General features: G+C 37.1%; 1 protein-coding gene across 1 annotated transcript in view; it reads right to left on the minus strand.

Annotated features, from left to right (window-relative positions):
* The window catches only part of LOC116724916 (probable flavin-containing monoamine oxidase A), a 75,031-nt gene that overhangs the window by 39,992 nt on the left and 11,949 nt on the right, over positions 1-23,090 (minus strand). Inside the window, exons 6-8 of the mRNA XM_032570708.1 lie at positions 22,702-22,791; positions 16,601-16,685; positions 3,142-3,242 (exon numbers count right to left, since the gene is read on the minus strand). Coding sequence (XP_032426599.1) covers positions 3,142-3,242; positions 16,601-16,685; positions 22,702-22,791 — 276 coding nt within the window. The remainder of the gene's footprint in view (positions 1-3,141; positions 3,243-16,600; positions 16,686-22,701; positions 22,792-23,090) is intronic.

Below are 23,090 nucleotides of genomic sequence, written 5' to 3' on the forward strand. Positions count from 1 at the left end.
CTTAATATTTATTTTTATTGCAGATAGCTACTGCATGGTTTTAAATACACATATATAGAGAAGCTACACAATTTTAGAGCATATTTTTAATTAGGAAAAACTCAAAAATGAGTTTTTAATTTTGAAAATTGCATTTAATTGAAAAAAAATTTAGTAATAAAACTGAAATGGTCATTTTGCTTTTGCTGTTTGTGGGGAAAAAAGGGCAAAACAACCAAAACTCAAAAGGAAAAATCACTGTGAAAAACAGCAGAGCAGAATTTGAAGCAATAAGTTTTCAGTGAATAAACAGTCTGAACCTGCCTCTTTATTTTTCATACTCAGACATTTTAAAAGAAGTCGCTTTTATTATGTAACATTTGGTTCATTCGGGCTGCAGGCAAGAGCAGAATTTACACAGATAACAGGAAGTGACAAAAATATATTATTTTTTCACAATATATATATTTTTTCTCTACTTTAGATGCATGTGTAGCTGTAAAATTAGATCCACTTGTTTATCTGACCAGAATTAACAGCTTTGGTCATCTTTAGCTCGGTAAAAAGTTAACATAGTGTCCTCATCTTGAAGCAAACAACCAATAAGTTCAACATATAATAGCAAAAGGTTGTGAGGCTGGAGTTAATTATCCCGAATTATCCTGAATTTCCCCTCAGTGGGACAATAAAGGACATTTCTATTCTAATTAGAAACCTGCTAAATCAACTCCGGCATAGCATTAGACATGTCAAAGAGAAAAGGACTGGATGTGCTGTAGGAGAAAGATAAGCATATCATAATGAAGATAAGATTGTTTTGTGACTTCCTTGAGACTTTAAAGAGCACTTTCAAGTTCCCCTCAGTGAAGTAGCTTGCATCTTCTTACATAATTAATACAAAACTACAGAAGAAGAAAGCAGCAATGAGGCACAAGCTGAAGTTAAGGATCCATATAGAAATCTCTCTTCCTTTAAGATGAAAAAATACATTCTTCTTATTTTTAACATGCAGGCAGCAGAGAGTGACAGAAAACATGGAGGGCAAGGGAAATTGAACAAAACAGGCACCTCACAGCAGCGTATTGAACCGCGGAAGCTGCTGTCATGTCAGATGTGGCCCAGCCGTCAGGCCAGCAGGTTGCCATGTCTGCTGCTTTTTTAATCATTCTTTCAGCTTCGTTTAAAAGTGTTTTTTTCTCCTCATCTTTTCCCCAACACTCCAGCCAAGTATTTTCCATCCTCCAGAGGAGAGCGTACCCTATACTTTACCTTTGTGACCTTAATTTGAGGTCTGCGAGACCTGCCCCCCCTCAGGCTGCAACGCACAGCTGTAATTAGTATAAAGTGAGCTCTTCAGTCATGCATGAAACCGGCGACTCCACGCAGACACGCAGGAAGAGGACCAGCGCTTCATCTGAGCCACACTGTCAATCAGCCAACAATATTTTACGTGTTCCCGCGAATCTAAATGTGTCCCGCTGTGCCACCGAGGCGCAGATCTAATAAATGTTTGCATGAGCACTAATGACCCTGCATTCATTACAGCTGGCAAATTTAATCTACTAACAAGGTGCATTCTGGTAATTAATGGTGTGGTTGGAAAGTACAAAATGAAGATGAAAGAAAATGAATCTCGGATGCTGTGCAAAGTCTTCAGCTCTGCATTTATTTGCGGTTTGAAGCTGAAGCTTCCAAAGCTCCTTTTTGTATATGGAGAATTTAATTTTAGTGAAATATGTAAACACATTTCAGAGTTATATAAGGGTGTTAATGAAAGCTGATTGCAAACTTGCAACACAACCAGCCTAGGATCCTTCTGGGTCTCCTATAAGTTTATGTTAAACTTGACCCTCATTTAGGTCATGTAGAACTTGCAATGCAATTCTGAAAATCAATCAAACATACAACTGTGCGATATCATCTGTTGTTTGAGTCTGGAATGATTGACTTTGTCAACCAACAGAACAGCAAACAGTTAAACGGGTTCCAAGCCCCACAACTTAATAAAATTGAATGCCCAAAATAAAATATGTAAAACAGAGTGCATTTAATCACAGAGGTAAACGAAGACAACCAGACACAAATCAACCAGACAAAAGACAAATTAGGTAAAAGCAACTATTTTTCCTTCACTGTGTCAAGTTAAATTAAACTCAATGTGTTCTGTTTTAGATCAGGTAGAATTGCAAGAATTATTTCTATTTGCTAAATGTGGTATATGAGCAACATAAGATTTTAGCAACTAGCAAAACACTAATATTTTTATCCATTTTCCCCAAAGCCTTCAGATTTATTGCAGAATTCGGAGAAACAGTACTCCAGAAACTCCTTTTAAAAATCTTTTAAAACAAAGCTAAATGATATTTTCAAAAATAATAGCCTCAACATTGCATAATTATTTGTATATTAATCAATCAATCAAGATTATTCGTATAGCACTTTGTCTTTAATCCTGGCAATAATATTCAGGTGATAGAAGGCTGACTTTAACTGTCTCTATGTGGCTCTGAAGGTTCAGGTCTGATACCAGATCCAAACACAATAACTTCACTTTTGTTTCTGTTCAGCTGGAGAAATTAAGACACGTCCACATATTGTTATAAGCATCTGTTGAGTTGATGGATGTGTTTAGTTACCTGGTGATATCGTAATGTAGAGCTGTGTATCATCTGCATGATTATGGTAGCTAATCTTATTTTCTGTTACAGCGTAAGCTAATGGGAGCATATAGGTATTGAATAGGAGGAGTACTGGGATTGAGCCTTGGGGTACTCCGTACTGTAGGCCTCTCAAGGAAAATAATGGGATTTTTGCATATTTCTTGGGAAACAAACCCATGTAACTGTCACAGAAGTATCTGTTCAGGATGAACAGTAATGCTCTGCAACACAGATTGGTGACTTTGCATTTCTATCTGGCCTGTATTTCCAAACAGCTGAGCAGATTAACACAGATAATCAAATACAGATCACCTTTTACCCAAACAAGATGGCATGACAGACAGGATAAGACAGAGACTGTAAACTCTTCCAACGTTTAAGGTCAAATTTGATCCTCACTGAGACTAACTCAGTCGCAGAAACATTTGGCTGTTGTCAGAGAAGCATTCGCAGGCGGCATTAAATGTCTTCAGATATTTTCTAGTGATCCGCTGCTACTCACCGTCTGATATGTTACAATAAACTTCATCATATGGCCGACAGGCATGTTCTGGGTGAGGAATTCTCTCATGCTGGGCAGCGCCGGCTGGTACTGGATCTTTGCTGGAGGATAAACAAAGACAGGACATAACTCTTATAAAGCAACTACAATAAGAAGGTGGAATGGAAAAGCATATTTTTCATGCAATTTTTCAACATTTTCATGGCTTTGCTTGTTTTTTGTTTCTCATGGCTTGTCTTTGTCATCTGTATTGCTACTCTCAAAAGGAAAAACAAATATATTCAGAAAGAAAAAAACTAATCTACATTGGATTTGACCTTTCACATACAAACGTTGTTTTTCTAAGAGCCAACCTAAAAATGTCCTTGCTGGTTTTGATGTTGTGGCCCGAACAAAGTTTTTATGTTTTCATTACCTCAAGAGGTGCCAAAGTGAAAAGAGTAGTCCTCTCTGAATGCCTGTCAAAATATACCAAGGTTTTCTTAAATGGACTCTTATTTAGCCAATGTAGAAATTCAGAAAGCTTTGGGATAATGCCATCTCTGAATCTAATGGGATAAATATATATATATATATAGATATATATATATATATATATATATATTATTGACTGTAAACTAACTGAAACTTCTTTCATCTATTTTTGCGTAAATCTGAAAGATTTGTGTTATTCTTTAGCTTGTTCTGAGCATCAGTAACATTTTTTAAGCAACGTTTCGTTCTGATCAGATATGATGATTTAATGACCATTTCCTAATGGCTCCATTTCAGTTGACATGCAATCGATTTCAGTGTCTGCTCTAAACATACAGAAACTTTCTTGCTTCCTTAATTGCCGGCTTGTTCAGTGGGAAGAAAAGAACTCATTCTTCAGACTAATTTTTTGACAGATTAGAACCTATTAATTTAATTTACTGAGCTTATCAAAGGTACCCCACACAACGTCTAATCTAAACCTACTTGTTTCCATGGAGGTTGATTTCCATAAGGCTACACAACTGTTGTCCCAATATGTTGAGACTTTTTTGTCACCACCACTGCACTGAGTTAACTGTTCTTGATTGGTTTCTACCAAGCGTTTGATTTTCATTATTTAAGACCTTTTGTTCCTTGAAGACAAAGATTCAAAGTCCTCAAGGTTTAAAATTGTTTGGTTTTCAATCTGTTCTGTTTTCAACCTTTTTTTTTTTTTTTACCAGTGTTATTTCTTTTCATGACTACCAAACATCTTTGTCAATTAAGGTCAGTATTTTTGTAAATAAACATGCTTTGTAACTTAAATCCAGCAGTTTTTATTGGTCCGATAGGATTAATCACTTCAGCATTTCAGATTAATCGCTCCAGAAAAGAAACTATTAATTAATACAACACCTAAACTAATCTTTGTTGTCAGTCAACTCCCACAAACTAAAGCTATTTTGCTCGTTTCTTGCAGTGCTAATCCCCAGGAGGCAAAGCGAGACCTTTTCTGAACGCCTGGCAGGTGAGGCAACATCTGGCCACAAGCCAGGCTATTAACAAATGAACCACAGGAAAGAGGTGATGCATCATTTTTCAACTGTCAAGACCTGCCACTAACCTCAAAACAATGCTGAACTAAATTTATGAGCCACCGGCAGTAAAGTTGAATAACTGGGAAATGATAAGTGGCAGCAAACTAATTTGACATGGTCACATAGCTGTTTGAAGGACACCAGCACATGCATAACTTAAAGCTTGTCAATAGGTGCCTCATGCTGGCACCTATTTGCTTCAGCTGATTGAGAATTAGCTTGAACTTTGTTTGAATCAGATACAATGTCTTGTTAAAGTATTCCTAGTACAAATTGTGACGAATATCATTTGGATTTTATGTAATAACTCAGCAGAAAGTAGCGCATAATTATTAATTGGAGGAAAAATACATAACAGTCAATACTTTAGAGAGCTGCTTTGTGTTGCGCTTAAAGATGGCCGTCTCCCAGGATTCATTAACAACTTTGCACCTCTAGTGGTTGACATTTCTGTCAGGTTTGTGCGCACAAACAAGATATTTAACTTCAGTTCCACTTTGCTCTCAATAAATACATTTTAAGTACATTTTTATAATAAAAGCAAAAGATTTTTTTTCTTTTGCGCCCCCTGTAGGAAATACAATAAACGTTTATCTTGGTGTTTCACATAAACACCAAGATTGTGACAAGAAGGTAAGATATACTTGTGCATGGAATCTTTTTTAGTCATAATCAAGAACATGTGGCATTGAAGATACCACTCAAACTCTCAAACTAAATGTTGTAAAAATGAAAAGAAAGTCTAAAAAAAACCTCTAAAAGGCAGTTTTTCCACTAAAGTGACAAAATCGGATCACTACTCTTCACTTTTTCAGACACCCATCAATTTCTTCTCTTGGCCTTTAGAATGTGCATTGCTTTTGGCACCTTTTGAAGACCTTATTGATCATTCTCCCATGCTTCTCTACAGGGGATACAACAAGGATGGGCTTAGTCTGTCAACGACAAGATCGACTTTTCCAAAAGAATCTCAAACATAAATGAATGGACCTTCTTTATAGCAGCTAAAGGATCCATTAAAGGAGCAGCAGCTCAAACCGTTGCCTCATGAAGTGAAGCAACGCCCAATATTCATGTTTTTATTTCTGGGGTCAAAGACTTTTAAAGTGCTCACAAGATGACAACTCAAAGTTGTTTTTTGCAAACTCTGAGTGCAGCATTATTTAACCAGCAAAGAGAGATGAGTCCATAGAGAACAAGGACATTTTAGGTGTAAAATTAAGAGTACTGACAAAGAATGTGTTGTGACAAGGTTATTTGCATTTATATTTTTAATCAGCATCAACACTTGATGAGCCAAACATTTTTTTAATGTATTTTTATGGATTAAATAAAAGGAAATACATTTTTCTCTCACTGTCTCAAGATAAATCAGAGCAAACTTTTCTTCCTTTAGTTTAGCTAATTACCTAAATTAATTCTATTTGCTAAATGTCAGAAAACTTAAAATTTTTTGTAACTTTCCTCGAATTCAAAAGTTTACATACATTTGGTCAATATCAGGAGTAACTGTCGTTTAAACCATGTGACTTGGGTCAAAACTTTTTTTATCCTTTTTTTCTAATTTTTTCTTTTATTTTTCCTCTTTCCTCTTCTCTTTTTTCCTTGCATGACTCCAATGGTCTTTAAAGTTTGCGATTTACACACTTCCAAGATATTTTAAACAGACACAGTTCATAACTTCATAATTAATATATTCTTTTTTCTTCTCTTTTCTGTTTCCCCTACATCAAATGTGTCAAACTCAAGGCCTGTGGGCCAAATCTGGCCCGCCACAGCTTTTTATGTGGCCCTCTAGATTCTAGACTGAACACCGAGGGGCTTAAATATTATGTTATTCAAATCAATGCAGTTTTTATCTGTTTACTGCCAAATTATATCAGTCCTTCCAGTTTCTTGATAACTATTACGGAAATTCACGCAAAATCAACAAATCCCTGCACTTTTTTGCGCTAATACATAATTGGGAGTTCATTGCAGATTTATCTCAAATCTGAACAGGTTTTATCAATATGTTCTGGCACAACCGGCCCTTTCAGAGCATTAATAATCTTAATTTGGCCCAAAATGAAAATGAGTTCGAATCACTCCTGCCTTGCATGGTTCTCAGAGCCTTGACATGGTTTTCAATCTGACATTTTTGAAATGTCTTTGAAGACTCAATACATGTAGCCACATAAAGAATCTGTCAGAAGGAGATGCGCTCATTCTGTGTTGATATTCAGAAACAAATATTATGAATGCTAGAACTTGATGAAAGATGCTTTAAAAATCATTGGATATGTGCAGGATTGGGACATAAAGGAAAGTGTTCCAACATTTTAAAAGTAAAATCTACCCAAATCCTGCAATTTTTTGAAATTCTCACAACATATCTTTTCATGGTATATTAAAGACCAAGTGTCAACACAAATTCTGGTGTCTAAACCTTGCTTCCCCAAGTTGTCTTAATCTCACGTTCTCATTTTAAAGCACCACTGCATTTCATCCTGTCTCAGTTCATTTTGACAAATACACCACTAGAAACCCGCTGACCTTCCTTTCTCAATTTCCTCTGTCACAGAGATCCGAGTCAAATCGCAGTAAGAGCCCAGGAGAAGGCTTCAACATTTCATAATGCCGTCTTAACCCTCGTTCGATCCTAACATTCTGTTTACTTCTCTTGCCCTACGTGTCAAAGATGACCCACCCTAACAAAAGCCCCAACATAAAGCAAATTAACTGGGTTTAAATCCAAAATCTATTTTGCATGATGAAACAATCTGTTATTTATCAATTCAACTCAGTTTAATTCATATTTTATCATATATATTTGTTATACAATACAGAAAGACGAACAGTATTACACCCTTTTTTGTCGTTTTACCACAAAGCAAGTGTTTGTAGCAGTTTTCTTTTACATAGTAAAGATTTATTATTGTAATTATATAAATGTGAAGTTATTACTTCTAAATTAATTATACTGAAAGGGAACAAAAGGTGTGAAAGTGGGATGGTGTGTGTGTGTATTAGAGAGTTTGTGTGTGGCCTTTGAACTTTTTTTCTGGTGCTTAAATGTTTTTATAATGTACGGGTCAAAAATGACCCATAAGATAATCTTTGTACCCTAGTGGTGAACAGCCCACATGGCAATATAAACAAAAACAAAGTATCACTTTTTCTAATGTTGGGGCCAATTTAGGAAAAGTCATAACATTTCAAACCAGAAAGGGTTATTTAGGGTAATTAGTTTCATTCACAGCACAGTAAATGCGCTGACCCAGGTAAACATGGTAATGGGTCACTTTTGACCTGCAAGACAACACAAGGGTTAAGCAGAACTCTCAAGCACTGCAAAGAGCCCTTTCAAGGTCTGACAGTGAAACATGAAAAGCCACTCCAATACATGCATTTTATCAAAGAGTTGATGATTCAAAGATTAAGCTTGCAAATGGAAATGTATGATGAGAAACACAAAAGCTGAGGTTTATTACTGTACATGCTATGAAATTAGATCATTTTCTTTATGTTCAAAAAGCAACAGACTAGAGAGAATAATGCAGCATGACAAACTTAAGGGTTTGCCCAACATTTTTATTTTAGTGTGTGGCTGAGGCAATTTAATGTGGATCAGGAAAGAGCAGCAATGAATCTTTTTTTTTTATATCATAAAGATACAGAGTACCCTTTACCTCACATTTCTGGGAAGGTATCCATACACACGGGCAATTTTAAAGAACAAGGCAATAATGACAAATGGATGCCATTAAAACGAGAAGAAAAATTACAGCAATAAACTGTAAGGCCATGAGAAACTGGGAGAATTCTTCATCAACCACTTAATCTAAATGTTAAAGATAGGTTTACATCTAAAAGCAGGTTCCACCACAGACCCTTTAGTGAATTACCTACTCAGACCTATGACACTTATGAAAATGGAAAGCTGTGCAGCTGAAAGAGACCGCCTCCAACATTTTTCTGTGCATATACTATCATTAACATACTTACAAAGCGCTGTATGTCTTGTGGTAAAGTATTCCCCTTTAACTTTTTACATTGAAAATCCCAATTTCAATGGGAAATTGAAATTGTCATGTATTTTAATGGGTTTTATGTGATAGACCAACACAAATACATGCATAAGTGGGAAATGTAAGAGAAAGATGTATGGTTATAAACGGAAGAATGCAGTTTACATTTGTATCAAGCTCCTAAAGCTGATTAACAAACTGCGTCATAAAGACAGAGGAACATAGACGAGTCGGGGAGAAGGTTTAAAGCAGGGTTGGGTTATAAAACAACCTAAACTTTGAAGATCTCAAAGAGAACTCTTCAGTTCATCAATACTCTAAAGTTACTGCATAATTGTACAGTAATTTGTGTTGGTCTATTACATTAAATTCCCAACATCATAAAGTTTGTGGTTGTAATGTGAAATAATACTTTTACAATGAACTGCACTTGCCTCTTAATACAAGTCAAGGTTTCTTCAGCAACAAGCCAATTCAAAGTGATCATTCACTCAATTATGAAACAAGTAATAAAACTTTACATTTTGTCAAATTATGCTGAATCCTGCTTCTCTGTTTGGTTCTGGTGATGCAGAGCCGAACCAAAAGACCTGAGAGGTCCGGAAGGTTGATACAACAAAACTTTAATGTATTGTGGGGATAAGCTGTTCAGTGATTTATTAACTAACAAAAGTATTTTAAAGTCTATTTTCTGAGTCAGTGCAGGGACTTTAAAACTGGGTGATGTGCTCCATCTCCCTGGTTTTAGTCAGAACACCAGCAGCAGTGTTCTGGATCAGCTGCACCTGTAAAGACACTGTTTTAGTAATCAATGCGACTAAAGAGAAACGCATGGATGAGTTTCTCCAAATCTCGCTGAGACATTAGTCCTTTAAGCCTGGAAATGTTCTTCATGTGATAGAAGGTTGATTTTGTAACCGTCTTTATGTGGCTCTGAAGATTTAGGTCAGAGTCCATCACTACTCCCAGGTTTCATGCCTGATTGTTAGTTTCTAGCTGTAACAACTGAAGCTGTGTGTTGACTCTAGATCATCTTTGGATATAAAGACAACTTCAGTTTTGTTTCTGTTCAGATGGAGAAAGTTAACTAACTTGTTCACTAACTGAAATATACTCAGTTTAAAAATAATTTCATCACTTGGCAGTCTTTATTAGTCAGGGAAGCTTTGTTCATCTTCCTCTCAGCACTCACCAAGTTGCTCATGAGCAGAAAGCACTGAGAAAGTTTAAATTATTTCCACTGTGATGAAACTGGATGAGATAAGAATCACACCGTGTTAATTATCTCCGCCATCGCTGGAGCTCCCACTTCATGTCTAATCCCTGAATTAGGCTCCATTAGTTTCATTCACAGCACAGCAAACGCGCTGACCCAGAAATCTGTCTCACACCGAGTCAGCTGGCAAATCGGTTCAAATGTGCTGCTTACCTGTTTTCCACTAACGTAAACAAGGCTCTGGACTAAAGAGTGAGTTTCAGATGCAATCGCTTCCACGCGACTGGCCAGGCCTGCTTTATTTACACAGCAGCTTCCCCTCCATGAGAAAATGGATGTTAAATAGATGTTCCTTGGCTGATTGTCGAGTTGGGTCATAGTCAAAGCCAAGGTTCGGATACTTTTGAAAGAGTCGCCAAGAACTTAGGCTTTACTCCGCTGGATGAAAAATACATGCACACTTGGATAAGTGTGACACGGCCAGACAGACTGCACTACGCAGCACTTCCAACACCCCCACCCCCTAAAAAAAAAAAAAAAAACAGAAACAGGAAAACATGTCGACGCGAGCTGCTAAATTAGCATGCCTAATTGCATTATACTCAAAGTGGCTGCTGCGAAAGGCTGCACTGGGATTTTAGTCTGTGAAGTGGCAGAATGAGCAAACGTGGTAAACTAACAGCTTTTCCATGCATACTAATCTCAAAGATGCACTGAGACCAAACAAGTTCATAAATCATTGAGGTGAGTGAGGACAGTGGCAACAAACAGGATAGAAAAATGGCAGTAGTCATCATAAATAATGGATGGATAGATGATGGATGATTGGGGAGATAAATCCAGAAGCCAAGAACAGGACAGGCATAACTTATCGGGAGTGTGCCAGACCAACCCTGGACCTAAAGTCATCTCCTTTGTTTCTTCGTATGCTCTTTAATTTGTTCAGGAGTAAGATATATGAGAATTGATTTGAACGTGAGATTTGTACACAACACATCCATGTTGAGGCTCAGTGCTGTAGATCTTTACTGCCCAAAGATTGACTTCCACAAACAAACTCACCATCAACTGCATCTGTCCTGTTTCCTCCCCTTGCAGGGTATTAAAATGAAACACGGCACATGCTGCTTCCAGCTACTTAATGCACCACGGTTCCTTACCACGGTGAGGTCTCAATCACTGAGCTGACTTCTTTTTATTTCGAGGATCCTCGTCAACTTCACCACGCTGATTTAAGGCCCAAGCGTTGAACAGTGGCATAAGAGCTAAAGCAATCCATGCTGCATAATTCAACGCTGCTCTCAGACCTGTCTCATTAGGAATCCTGGCCATGTTCCATTGCTCTGAGTATAAGGCTCTGAGTGACAGATCTGCAGCCAGCTTAGTACAAACAGGCACAGTCACAGCTAGGCTCGAGCTTCGGCTCCTGGCAGGCCAGCTTTGACTCCCATTTCAACTTCAACCTGCATCAGCTCCACTCCCCGCTTCCCTTCATCTCATTTTTCAATTTGTGCATCTTCTCTTGCTCGGTCTAAGTGCTATTCTCGTGTCTTGGTCTCTCCCTATTGGGATCTGAGCGAGAATCAGGGTTCAATGCATGTTTTATGAAAGAACTAGAAAAGAATTGGGTGAATGAACAAATGGGACTGATGCAATTTTTAGTTCTAAAATCAAATCAGGAAGTGGAAATGTTTTATTTCTCACTGCAGTTCTTGAGACTTCAAAATCACCTCAAACAAATTTCAAGCTCCTCTAGATTTTTCAAAAGAACTTAGAAATTTTGGAGAGCATGGTGAGAGACTGGAAAGAAGGAGGTGAAGAGCAAACAAAATTGGAAATCGTTACTTCTTACCCTCCGTGGCCTTACCGCGACGCTCAAAAGGAGCGCAACAAATGTCACGGTCGGACAGGGTGGAAGACGGGGGCTTGTCCAGTCAGTTTTTTTCTTGACTTCCAAAACCAAACAAAAAATAAACTAGTAAAATGATAAATGGACTGAACTTATATAGAGCTTTTCCAAACATTTTGACCACTCAAAGGCTTTACACTAGAGTCACATTCACCTAGTCTCAATCACAAACGCGCACACATATATACACCGATACGCATATCGTTAGTAGCCCACAACTGTGGCGCACGCAGGGTCAGTGCAACCCCACCGTACTGCGCACAAAATAAAACTTGTGGGATCTAAATGACTCATGTCTCTTAAGATCACATACAACTACCTATTTTAATATGTGAAAACTGTATTGACCGTCTGAAGGCTTCCTTATCTCCTCCTTTATGGGTACAGCCATGTGGCAAGCAAACTGAGCTTCTCTCTTCAAGACAACTGCTAACAACTGCTCCACTATGTAGCTCAACTTGGAATCAAGTATTTTGTAAGGTTTTACCTCATCAGGTTTTGTTTCCATCATGAAATTATGTGTGGAGGTGTTTTTACCAAACACATCTATCATGGCCTCACAATGAACTCTATAATAGGAAGAATTTTCTTCATCGAAAATATGATCTGTTCATTGTTTTTGTGTGCTGCTTTCTGGTTGATTTCAGATCCAAAACAAAGTTTTTTTTAGTTATGTTGCCTAAGGATCACTTGTGAACCAATTATGTATAGAAACAAAGTTCAATACAGATGATTTTTAGAATCCTTGTGTATCTGCTCCTATTTTCTTTAGTTAAACTTAAGAATAACTCAACATAAAACAGTTTGGCAGGCATGAAATAATATGGCTTGAACGAAGTGATTCCCAAAGAGCTATTAGCTGAAAATCTGGCGTCAACAGAAGGATGATGCATCTCTTACCTGCTGTGTAAGCTCTTAAAAGGATTTTAACTTTTAGTTAGCGATACATTTTTCGAAACTACCCTTGAACTATACTATCATGTGCAGGTACAAGCTGTATTTTCTGACATTATCTTTCCACAACATACAAACAGAAAGGTTCTGAAAGGTTCTGAAAACTGTTATTTCTAGATTTGAGGTTGTTTGAAGTGCAAGTAAACAGCCTAGTGAAGGCAAAGGAGATATGTGTTTGCACATGGTGGAGTTACGTATGTATCAAAATTTTATTCTGCAGTCATTACTTCGTTTGGGTTTGTTTTATTGGTTCAGATTATGCTGCGGGGAATATTCAGCTGGATCAGATGTGAAAAAAGCTTTTATTGTTATAATTAGGAATATTTTAAAAACAAAAAACTCCTTGTGAATAAAGTTTATTTTAGAAACACTGCTTCATAACTCTATGCCGTCAGTAACTTGCTGCTGTGTGAGGAGCTGTTGGTAAAGAAATATATTCTGACTTCTGCTTCTGTATTTATACATCAGTAGTCATGGAATTGACTGAATTGACAACATTAGGATGTTTGGACTGTGAAAGCCTTATTTCTCTGTATAAAAGATATCCTGTGGTGACAATTTTATGACACTATTATGGAGTTTTATTGTGTGTTTCTGACTTCATATTAGAATATATATTTATATCTATATAAATAAAGGAGTGGATCTGAGGAAAACAGTGTTCAAATGTTCACTGCTATGAAAAGCAAAAGAATCATTGTCTCAATAACACTGGATTTCATTTTACATTTATCTGATAATTTATTTATGCATTTCACAAATGTTGTCTTAGGTAAAGACATTTAAAGCACCAAACCACTCCATCCCCTCTAGTATAGTAAAATAATTCAGGTATCAATAGAATGGGTTTCCATTTTTCAGCTTTCACTAAAACGATACCTTGCTCCTTTTGAAGGGAATAATAGATCAGAACAGAGAGTCGACCATCGCATGCAGTAATTCATAAGGCTACCTAGTCCTGTTTGTGTATCAAATGAATCAGGTTCAAATATTAAATCTTTTCATTAAAAATGTACAAGAGACAAGATGCTAACCAGTTTTTTTCCCATACATGCTAGGCTACATGACGGTACGGCATTGTTACTAATGGTTAGACACACCTTCTCCATAATGTGATATTTGATATCTTTCTAATCATACTTATTGATAAAGTATATGAATGTTAAGCTTGTTAACTTGTAAAAAGTGTTCGCTACAAATCTGCGATTACACTGAGGGCTGACAGTCATTATGACTAACAGCTGCTATCCATCACCGCCGTATCTTTCCTCCTCGTTAAAAGTTAGACAATAAAATTACAAGTTGGGTTTTCACCTTTGATCCAGATGACCACGCAAGACCCTATGAGCATTGTTTAAGTGAAATCAACTAAATAAAAGCGACATTAGGCTACCACATGCATGTTTTTAACGGTCTTTACAGGAGCGCATACGTTTTGACGTCCGTCACAGAAGGTGGCGTTTCGAAGAGCATGACGCCACATGCAAAGTGTTAATAGGAATAAGTGAGATTTGTATATTTCAAGCATCTCTATTTATATATTTTCACAATAACTATATCAATAACTCAGCTGCTATTTGAACAACATTGGAAATAGTCAGTAATCAGTAATTAGCCCACTAATGTAGTTCAAGAAGTAAAAACACCAAGTGGTAAAAGCTTTTAGCTGAGAGCCACAAACCATCCATGAACAGTAATCAGACATTCATGTGGACTTTCCATAATAAAGTTTTTATTCTGTACAACAGCCACCATTTGGATTGCAATCCACTGATCCACCTGATTTTTGTAATTTTAGGTTTGCCGGTAATTGTACCCTGAAGGTGTCGGCTGATTTTCTCTACATCATTTTGCTTATGTTTAACTGAAAAACAATGAAGGATGAGATAAAAACAACATAAAGAATCGTCTCTGCATCCTTTCAAAAAACATTCTTGCTACTCCAGGTGTTTTTTTTTTTAAAACAGTCATTTTTCTTAATGCTTAGCCAAGATCATCTTCAGTATCACAGAAGGAGGAAACGAGCAGAAACTAAGAAATTATTTAGCACAAGTTGAAAGTGAAATATGAAACATGTAGTTTATAATAAATCAATTTAATTTTGTTCCCAGGCTGATTAGAGGTTTAAATGCTAAATTTCACTTCATCTTTCTCTTAAATGAAGCCTAAAGGAGCTACTACTGCCATTACGATTTTACAGAAAGTACTGCTGGATAAAGATTAAAGGGGAATTTTCCTTTCCTGTATTGAAACATACATGCTCAGAATAAGTCGATACAATCTGGTGGGTTTCCTTAGACAGAAAACATCTGAACAAATGTGAATATTTACATAGTTTAATATGGAATGTTTGTATTTCATGATTGGATTCAAGTGATTTTTTTCTTTCCTGAGATTACATTATTTAAATACACTAAATCAAAACTAAAGTGAATTAAATAAATGGAATAAGGACAGCTACAAAAAACTTAATAAAAATAAAAAATAAAAAATTTAGACAAGCTTTTTAAAAAATGAGCCAATAAAGAATAAAAGTCTCGACTCGACCTTTCCACTGTTTTAAGGCAGATAATGTGTAAAATTGATTTTTTTTAAAAAGACTCTTTGGAGCCCTACTGTCAAATCATCACAGCTCGACAGTTCATCTTAAATCAGAATAATCTCAGAAAGCTAATTTTAATCATTTCTAAACTCTTAATTCATTACACAGACTGACGCATTTAAGGCAGTAATGTTTATTTGATTATCGAGGCTTACATGTAATGAAAGTATAAATTTTATATTTCAGATAATTGGCACAACAATACAAAATATTTTTTATAACGGCTTCTGTGCCGTCTCTAATGGAAGCCCATGTCCTGTACAGTAACTGCACTAAATACTCGGTTGTGGCTCCTTCTGCATAAATTACTGCATCAATGCAGCGAAGCATTACGGTGCTCAGCCTATAGGGAATGACTTCAAATTCAACCTTTATTTCATCTGAATATTATGTCTCATCTCATTTCTACCATATTCAATAGATTCTCTTTTGGATGTGTGAACTAAAATTAGACTTTGGACTTGAGTGCATCTTCTTCTACCACACTTTTTCCTTTCACTCAACTTTTCTTTATTAACCTTTTTTATGGAGGCAATCAGTAACTCTACTAGACTAAACTCTTCAATAAAACTCTAATTTAATGGAAACTGATTTTCAAATTTCACAGAAATGATGCAAAGGAATCCATAAACCATGGGTTGCACAAATGAAATTCTAAAATTAATAAAACCCTTGTCAATATTCTGTATTAGGAGGTACCTGCAAGGGAAAATACATCGGGTTAAAAATGCTGGAATTTAATTTTCGACTTGGAATGATTTTTACAAGTTATTTTAAGTGGGTAAGTGTAACTTCATGGTTCACGCCAAATGTGACACCCCTGCAGGTTTCCAAATGTTTCTCCACTTGGTAACTTGATTGCAGGAAAGCAGGCAGTGACGTGTTTACCACTTTCAGCTTCCCACATCCGAGCATAGCAAATGTCACCTTGCCCCTCCAGTTAAAAGTTTAGACCTCAACTCTGGCACCGGTTCCAAAAACCAAATTAAAGCAAATCCTGAGCCCGGAACCTGACCTCGGTCTGAATGCACTTAAGCCAAAGTGACTCCCGCACCCCGGAGCCAGAAAAAGATTGAGAAAATTTGTTGATATGAACGCATGGCTGCGCGGTCGGCCACATTTAACAGACCTGATGAGAGGGTGGGATATTTGCCTTCTGCATGAGTGAGGATTTGAGTTAGCGAGTCGAGGGAAACGTGGGAGACACACACTGACCTGCCAAATGAGGGGGGCATGTGACGATCAGAGCCCTGCACAGGAAGGTGTCGCTGGTCGTCATGACCCTGGCCCACTCGCCATCCTGCGTAACAGAAAGAAACTTTCATTTTGTTAAGAATTTACTGGTGGACGCCATCTGGAGAAGCATGCAATAGTAATTTGTTGTGAGATTGAAATCAATCACAGAAGGTGCAAACAGGTTGTAACCAAGCTGGGGTTACAAGTTGACCTCACTTGTAGTAAATAAAATTACTATTTCCTCAGTACATGTCTATTTTTAATACTTTTGTTGAAATTAAATTCACACTGGATGTTGGAAAAAAACCCAAGTAAATTCACATTTTCAACCAATTAAGTGGCAGAGAAAATGACTTTTTATCGGAAGTTACTGAAATGTAAATATTTTTGCATTTTTTTGGTAGGTTCAAGCCATGTTCTGCATGGAGAAACCAATTAACTACATTCTGGAGAATAAGTTCTCACATTCAAAGAAATCAGTCAGTTTTGTGATGTTTTAGTGTGAATTTAATCACTAAAACATAAAAAGTGTTTTATACCCACTTTTCCACACTTTTAAATCCCTTAATATTTAAACCATCTTTAAATCTGAAAAGTTCTGGAGGTCTTTTCTCCAGAACTTCTCTGATGTTTAGTTCTTTTCATAGATTTTCAATGGGACACAAGTTACTTTTTTTCCTCTGAAACCAATTAAGAGTTTTCTTTATTGTGTGTTAAGGACTGTAGTCGTGTGTGAAAACACACACTTGAGGTTTTATCAAAAAGTCCTGGTATATTTTTCCATTGATCCTTCATTTATATTAAGTCTGTACACAATGCTGTAAGTCACATCACACCATGGTGTTCCTATACACAGACTTTACTTTTGGTATATTACTTTCTGCTGACAATGACATCAATATAGTTCTTCTTAAATCCCACCTGACCCAACGATATTCTCCCTCTATTTCCCTCCATCTTCCTGGTGAAAATACGTTTTCAATTTGAAACGGACGAAACAAACCAGACTTGCTAGACAAGCTAGAGTTTGAATGTACTAAAAGCTGGTGTAGATGTGCCCTAAAACTCTCTATAAGTGCCCTTTGGTTCCTGTAAAACTTGTTTAAATATTATTTTTGTAAGACATTGTGTGTCAGTGGTTTGCTTATGGTAAAAATTACATTGTTTTCTCATTTCAGATTATAGCTCCCATCACACTCATGCAACTGTAACCATTTCCGTTATGTTTTGCAACTGTAATATCTTTTTTTTTTCGAGTCCATTAACTTTTACTAATCGTACCACTCTGTGATACACTTTGGTAATGAGAAACCGAAACTAATTAACCTTTAAAAGCTATTATTTGATATTGAACCAGCTGGTATTGATTTGCACATAGCAGACAGACTTCTGCTGTTTTTTTAGCCTTCTTGGTACATGTTCGCTACATATTCCCCATCCAATTCACTTCATTACACAACTTGATTTATGGACTAATTTGTTTTGATTTCTTTCTATGTGTGGAAAACATACAAATGTCGGGGTGCTCTGGTGTGAGTTTGATGTCAATAGAAATAGTAGAAATATGTGTACTGATCAAAATTATACTTCTTTACCTGATGTATCTGTGCATATTTGGTAGAGTGTCCTGAATTGTAAAATTCTTTAAGTAAAACTAAGTATTTCTGCTTACCATTATGTTTGTGCTGGCACTGGAGAACTATCAACTGCATGAAATAAATCTCAGGGAACATACAACACATTCCCCAAGCATTGACACCGGCCTTAAATAGTTATATCTTTTACAGAGAGAGGAGAGTCTGACCATTACTCTTTGCAACGTCCTCTACATTCACTCTTCTGTTTAGCTCACAGTGCAGATTTTCTATACAATGTAGGTCTGAGGATTCAAACGGAAAGTTGAATTTGAGTCTGATGAGTCATATCTTTGGTGATTTTTACGTTTTAGTTCACCATCCTGCTGAAAGACCCAGTGACGACTCATGTCCAGCTTTCTTGGAAAGGTCATGACATTTTTTTTATTCTAAATGTCAAAATACTTTCAAGCAGTTCGTGATGCCATGAACTCCATCAGGGCCCTCAAAGCCAGTGAGAAAGAAAGAAGTACAGCAATAGCACGTTAGTTTTATTAGATGTTCTAGAAGGTTTAGACAAGAAGCAACAAGAACATTTTAAAAAAGTCTGTGGATTCTGGCTCATTATGTGTTCAGATGAAACTCCATATGGCTGCAGCTCTAAGTTACACAAAGAGGACAGCATGAGTTGTGCATATTTCCCTTCACTGTGTCAGTGGAAAGTGTCAGATGACCAGGAGGAAGAAGACATTGCCACACATCGTTGATATCAACTCCCATGGATCTGGACCAAACGGTCATGTTCTGTGAACACGTTCAGTCCAAACTGGCACAAACATATCAGCCATCTTGTTGGACTTTCAGCCGTAGAACGCACATTTTTGCACAAAGCTCGGCAAGTCAGGAATAACTTCATATCTTCCCCATTTCTCTCCATCAGTGAAAATCATCCATACATTAAATGAATTAGTGATACGCATTTCCTGAGATAAAAATGACATCATTACTTTAGATACGGTAGTCAGGAAACTGACTGAATTAGCAAATTGGTTTAACTGAATGCCATCCATGTCATCATGCAATGCAAATGCACCAGATTAACATCGGTCCTCCTCAGTCAGGCTGGTAGACAGCATGTACCACAAGACTCCTGCTGTCCCACTTCTTGATTCTCCACACGGGAACAAAAAATAAATGATTAAACTGAGCTAGCAGCACTTTCTGAATGAATCACAGGCTGTGAATCACAGTTACATCCACTCTTTTCAATTTCTGTCAATAACAGAATATTTATTGATGCTCTGTGCGTCCGAGTGGATAACAAACAGCTTGCCTTTACTCAGAGTAATCTGAGAACAAATTGTTAGACAAAAAAAAGGTACAAAAGTCGAGACTTGGACTCTGGGCATATTCTGACTGATGCTCCACCTCCTGCTACTTTAGCTTCAAGTATGATCTGCACGTTTAGATTATGATAGATCGTACACAAAGGTGCAGGTTTAACCATCCAAGTCCCCACAGGTGGGTCTGTGTAATCCATTTATATACCAAGTCAAGTTCTGAGGGAGACAGACATCCAAAAACTCTGGGGACTGACAATAATTTTGATCAGAGAAAAGCACAGACATTGCTCTCCAAAGTGAAATTCCCTTCATCTCCATGAAGGAGTCCAACGAGTTTGAAGGTCAGGAAGGATATAAACACTCCAGAGTGTTCTGGTCCCGCCTCAGGGTTGGACGTGCTCAGAAAAGCTCCACAGCAAAGACTTCGGTCGCTGCGTTTCTATAACAACAAGGTATCAAAACTTTGGATACTTTTTCAGACGATGCGATTTTGGAATAGCATAGTTTTTATTAAATAAGAAATGCAATTCAAACCCGATGTGAAAAATCAAGACGGGGATGGATGTAAACACATGAGATGTATTTATAATTCAGTGCTTATCATTCATCAGCCATCAGACGAGACGTTTGCTGATGTTTGAGTGAAGTTTAGCAAATTACATCAATTTTAATGCTGGTTGGAATAAATTTTTACTGGCTACATTCAAATGAATCGTGTTAAATAGCTTGTTAAAACAAACTAATCACATGGCCACAAGTGAAAATATGGTGAAGATGATTTACTGAAGTTCAAACTGATACTTGAAATCTCACACACAAAATATAATACCTGAACTTTGGAGTTGAAAAGGAGGCTTTCTTCCATCAGTCATAATGTTCTTATATCATATCCCCTACTCCAGCGTCTCTCTGCCTGGCTTTCTAACCGTACGGCCACACAGATATTAAATGAGGAGCGGCAAAAGCCAATGAAGAGGATAAGCAGAGCTTTCCAGCATCTGATGATGTCACCCAGGACATTTTAAGGTGAAATATCTCTGCTCACAGGAAAGGGAGCATGTCAAAAACTTCAGTCAGAGGCTTCATCAGATTCAGTGCAAGACTGACTGCTATCAGAAATCCTTGTCCACAAAAACTCTCTTAAAATACGAGTCAACATTTCATTTCCATTTGGGATGAATAAAGCATTGTTGAATTCAACTGATATTTTCCATTTAAGTCAATAAAGCATCTCTGTGGTAAAGAGTCTTTGAAAGATAATTTTGTAGCTTCCAGCACATTGATTTAGAAACACTAATATTATTCTGACATTGGCGTTCTGCTTCAATTTGAAATGCATCACACTGCTGTTCTGGGCGGTCTTTCAACAAGACCATCCTGGGTGTTAACACAACCTCCCCAGCTGGGAGAGCTTTTGTCCGCGCGCCGCCGCTTCAGCCGACGTGAAGTGGAAACTCTAAAACGCCCGTGGCTGAGAGTGTCGGCGTGAATGCGTTTCTCCGTCAATAAGTGTTGGCACTTTGATAGACGGGGTAAAATGTCAAGGTTCTGCCCTGCCTCTCACCCAGTTCATGCTGCACGCCAAACTAAAAGCTCCAGCTAACCTTGGCTGTAGGAGGATCTGGTGGACGCATAACAGATGGATTTTCTTTCACGTTGCAGTCGCTGTCTAAGGCAACAGAACTGCAACAAATTGACAGCGACTTGATAGTGGAGTTGCCTTTAAATAGAATAAATTGGCAGTTTTCATACAATTTTTTTCACCACTTTGGATTTTAAAAGAAGTTCGTATGAGTTTTTTAACTGGAATGAAAAATTAAGCTGCAATCCCTTCTTAAGTAAAGAAAAATATGACATTCCTGACCAAAAGTATAAACTGATGAGTTTGAGATCGTTTTTCTGCTTGTAGCCGTCAGAAAAATTAAAAATTTCTAGGACTGAAATGATTAATCGTATTAATGGTGATGAATCGATTATTGAAAAAAATGTCAAATAATTTAGTAAGCAATAAATTAAATACAGATTAAATACAGACTCAAAAAATGTCAATTGCTGAAGAAAAAAAAAATCAGTGCAGTAATTAAAGTTGTACAAAATAAATACACATATTTAATTAAGATAAAAACACTTTTGTAGATATGTTTTAACCAACAGTCCTTGGCTGGTTTAGTTTTAGCTTAGTCTGGTTCAAATTCACTAAAGGAATGCTGCGTTATTACATTTAAGCTAAACAAAAAATGTTGTTTTTCTCATTAAAAAAAAACTAATGAGAATATCTATAATGAGTTTCTAATATTATACCAAAATGCTAAGTGATTAAATGAAAAATCTGTAGAATGTGCAAAATTTTTATCCGATTAATCAATTAGTTGTCAGAATGATCAATTACTAAAATAATTGTTAGTTGCAGCTCGAATCATTTCAACTGGAACTAGAATACTTTGGTTTCCAGAGGAGTTTGGGGTCAAATTGAAGATTTTAAGGGGTCATAGTCTGGTGGTTACATATTATTATGAACTTTAACATTTTACATCCTAAAGCCTGTAGAATTCAAGATGAAGTTCTTGGTTTTTGTAGTTACTCACTGCATCCAATACTGGGAGTAAATTGGCATGGAATAATTTTTTCCACTTAAAAAAAAAAAAGCTTTCCCCCTGAAAACTTTAAATAGTTTGGAGATCACCTTGTAACCCTCCCCAAAGGGAGTCAGTCTGTTCTTAAAGGTCACTGCTAATGTCTTAGCATGTCAGCATTGTGTTAACACACATTGAAAAGCTTCAGACCAGCAAACTGTGAAAAACCAAACGCATCCAACAGCTTCTGACTGAAACCCTCTGGGGAAAGGGCGTGCTTACTTACTGGGTCATTCTGTCCACTGGGGCTTTTTGGAGGACATGAAATTCTGTACAACATGCCATGTTGAATATTTAAAATTTTAGATTCCGTGAATAAATAAATAAATAAATACACTAATAGCCAGCATGACCTCCAGGAAATATGTAATGTTGATGGGGTCTAATGCGCTCATTGCTTGGGTCTCTCAGGGAAAATCAGGCGGAACAGAGAGTGCCTTCACACGAGACAGCCCGTTAGCCCAGTGAGGAAGCTGTTATCTCAGTGTCACGCCTCATCAGTCCCCGAGTGAGACGCTACTGTACTCTACCTGCCATATGGCCATCACAGCAGAGCCCAGCCGGACGTTCTTCCAGCCAACCTGCTGCGCCAGACATTCGGAAAGTTGTTGGGTGCCTCCCTGTGAAGAAACAGATACGGCACCATGAGTCAGGCTTGACTTGGTGCATGCTAATGGCCTTTCCTGGACCAAACAAGGGACGGCGATCCAATTTACATTTCATGTATGGATATAGACGTTTTAGCATGAGATTTCTGCTGAATCTCAAGGCTATCCAGCTCTGGAAAAAATTGAGAGCGCACTGGATTGAATCGTATTGAACACCTCGTAGTTATTCCACCAAATATCGATTTCTGAAATAAAACATTAGCATTGTTGTTTCTAAATGAATATGAACTTCTTTTCTTTGCATTATTTGA

This window comes from Xiphophorus hellerii, chromosome 8, assembly GCF_003331165.1.
Source record: "Xiphophorus hellerii strain 12219 chromosome 8, Xiphophorus_hellerii-4.1, whole genome shotgun sequence".
NCBI classification, from domain to species: Eukaryota; Metazoa; Chordata; class Actinopteri; order Cyprinodontiformes; family Poeciliidae; genus Xiphophorus; species Xiphophorus hellerii.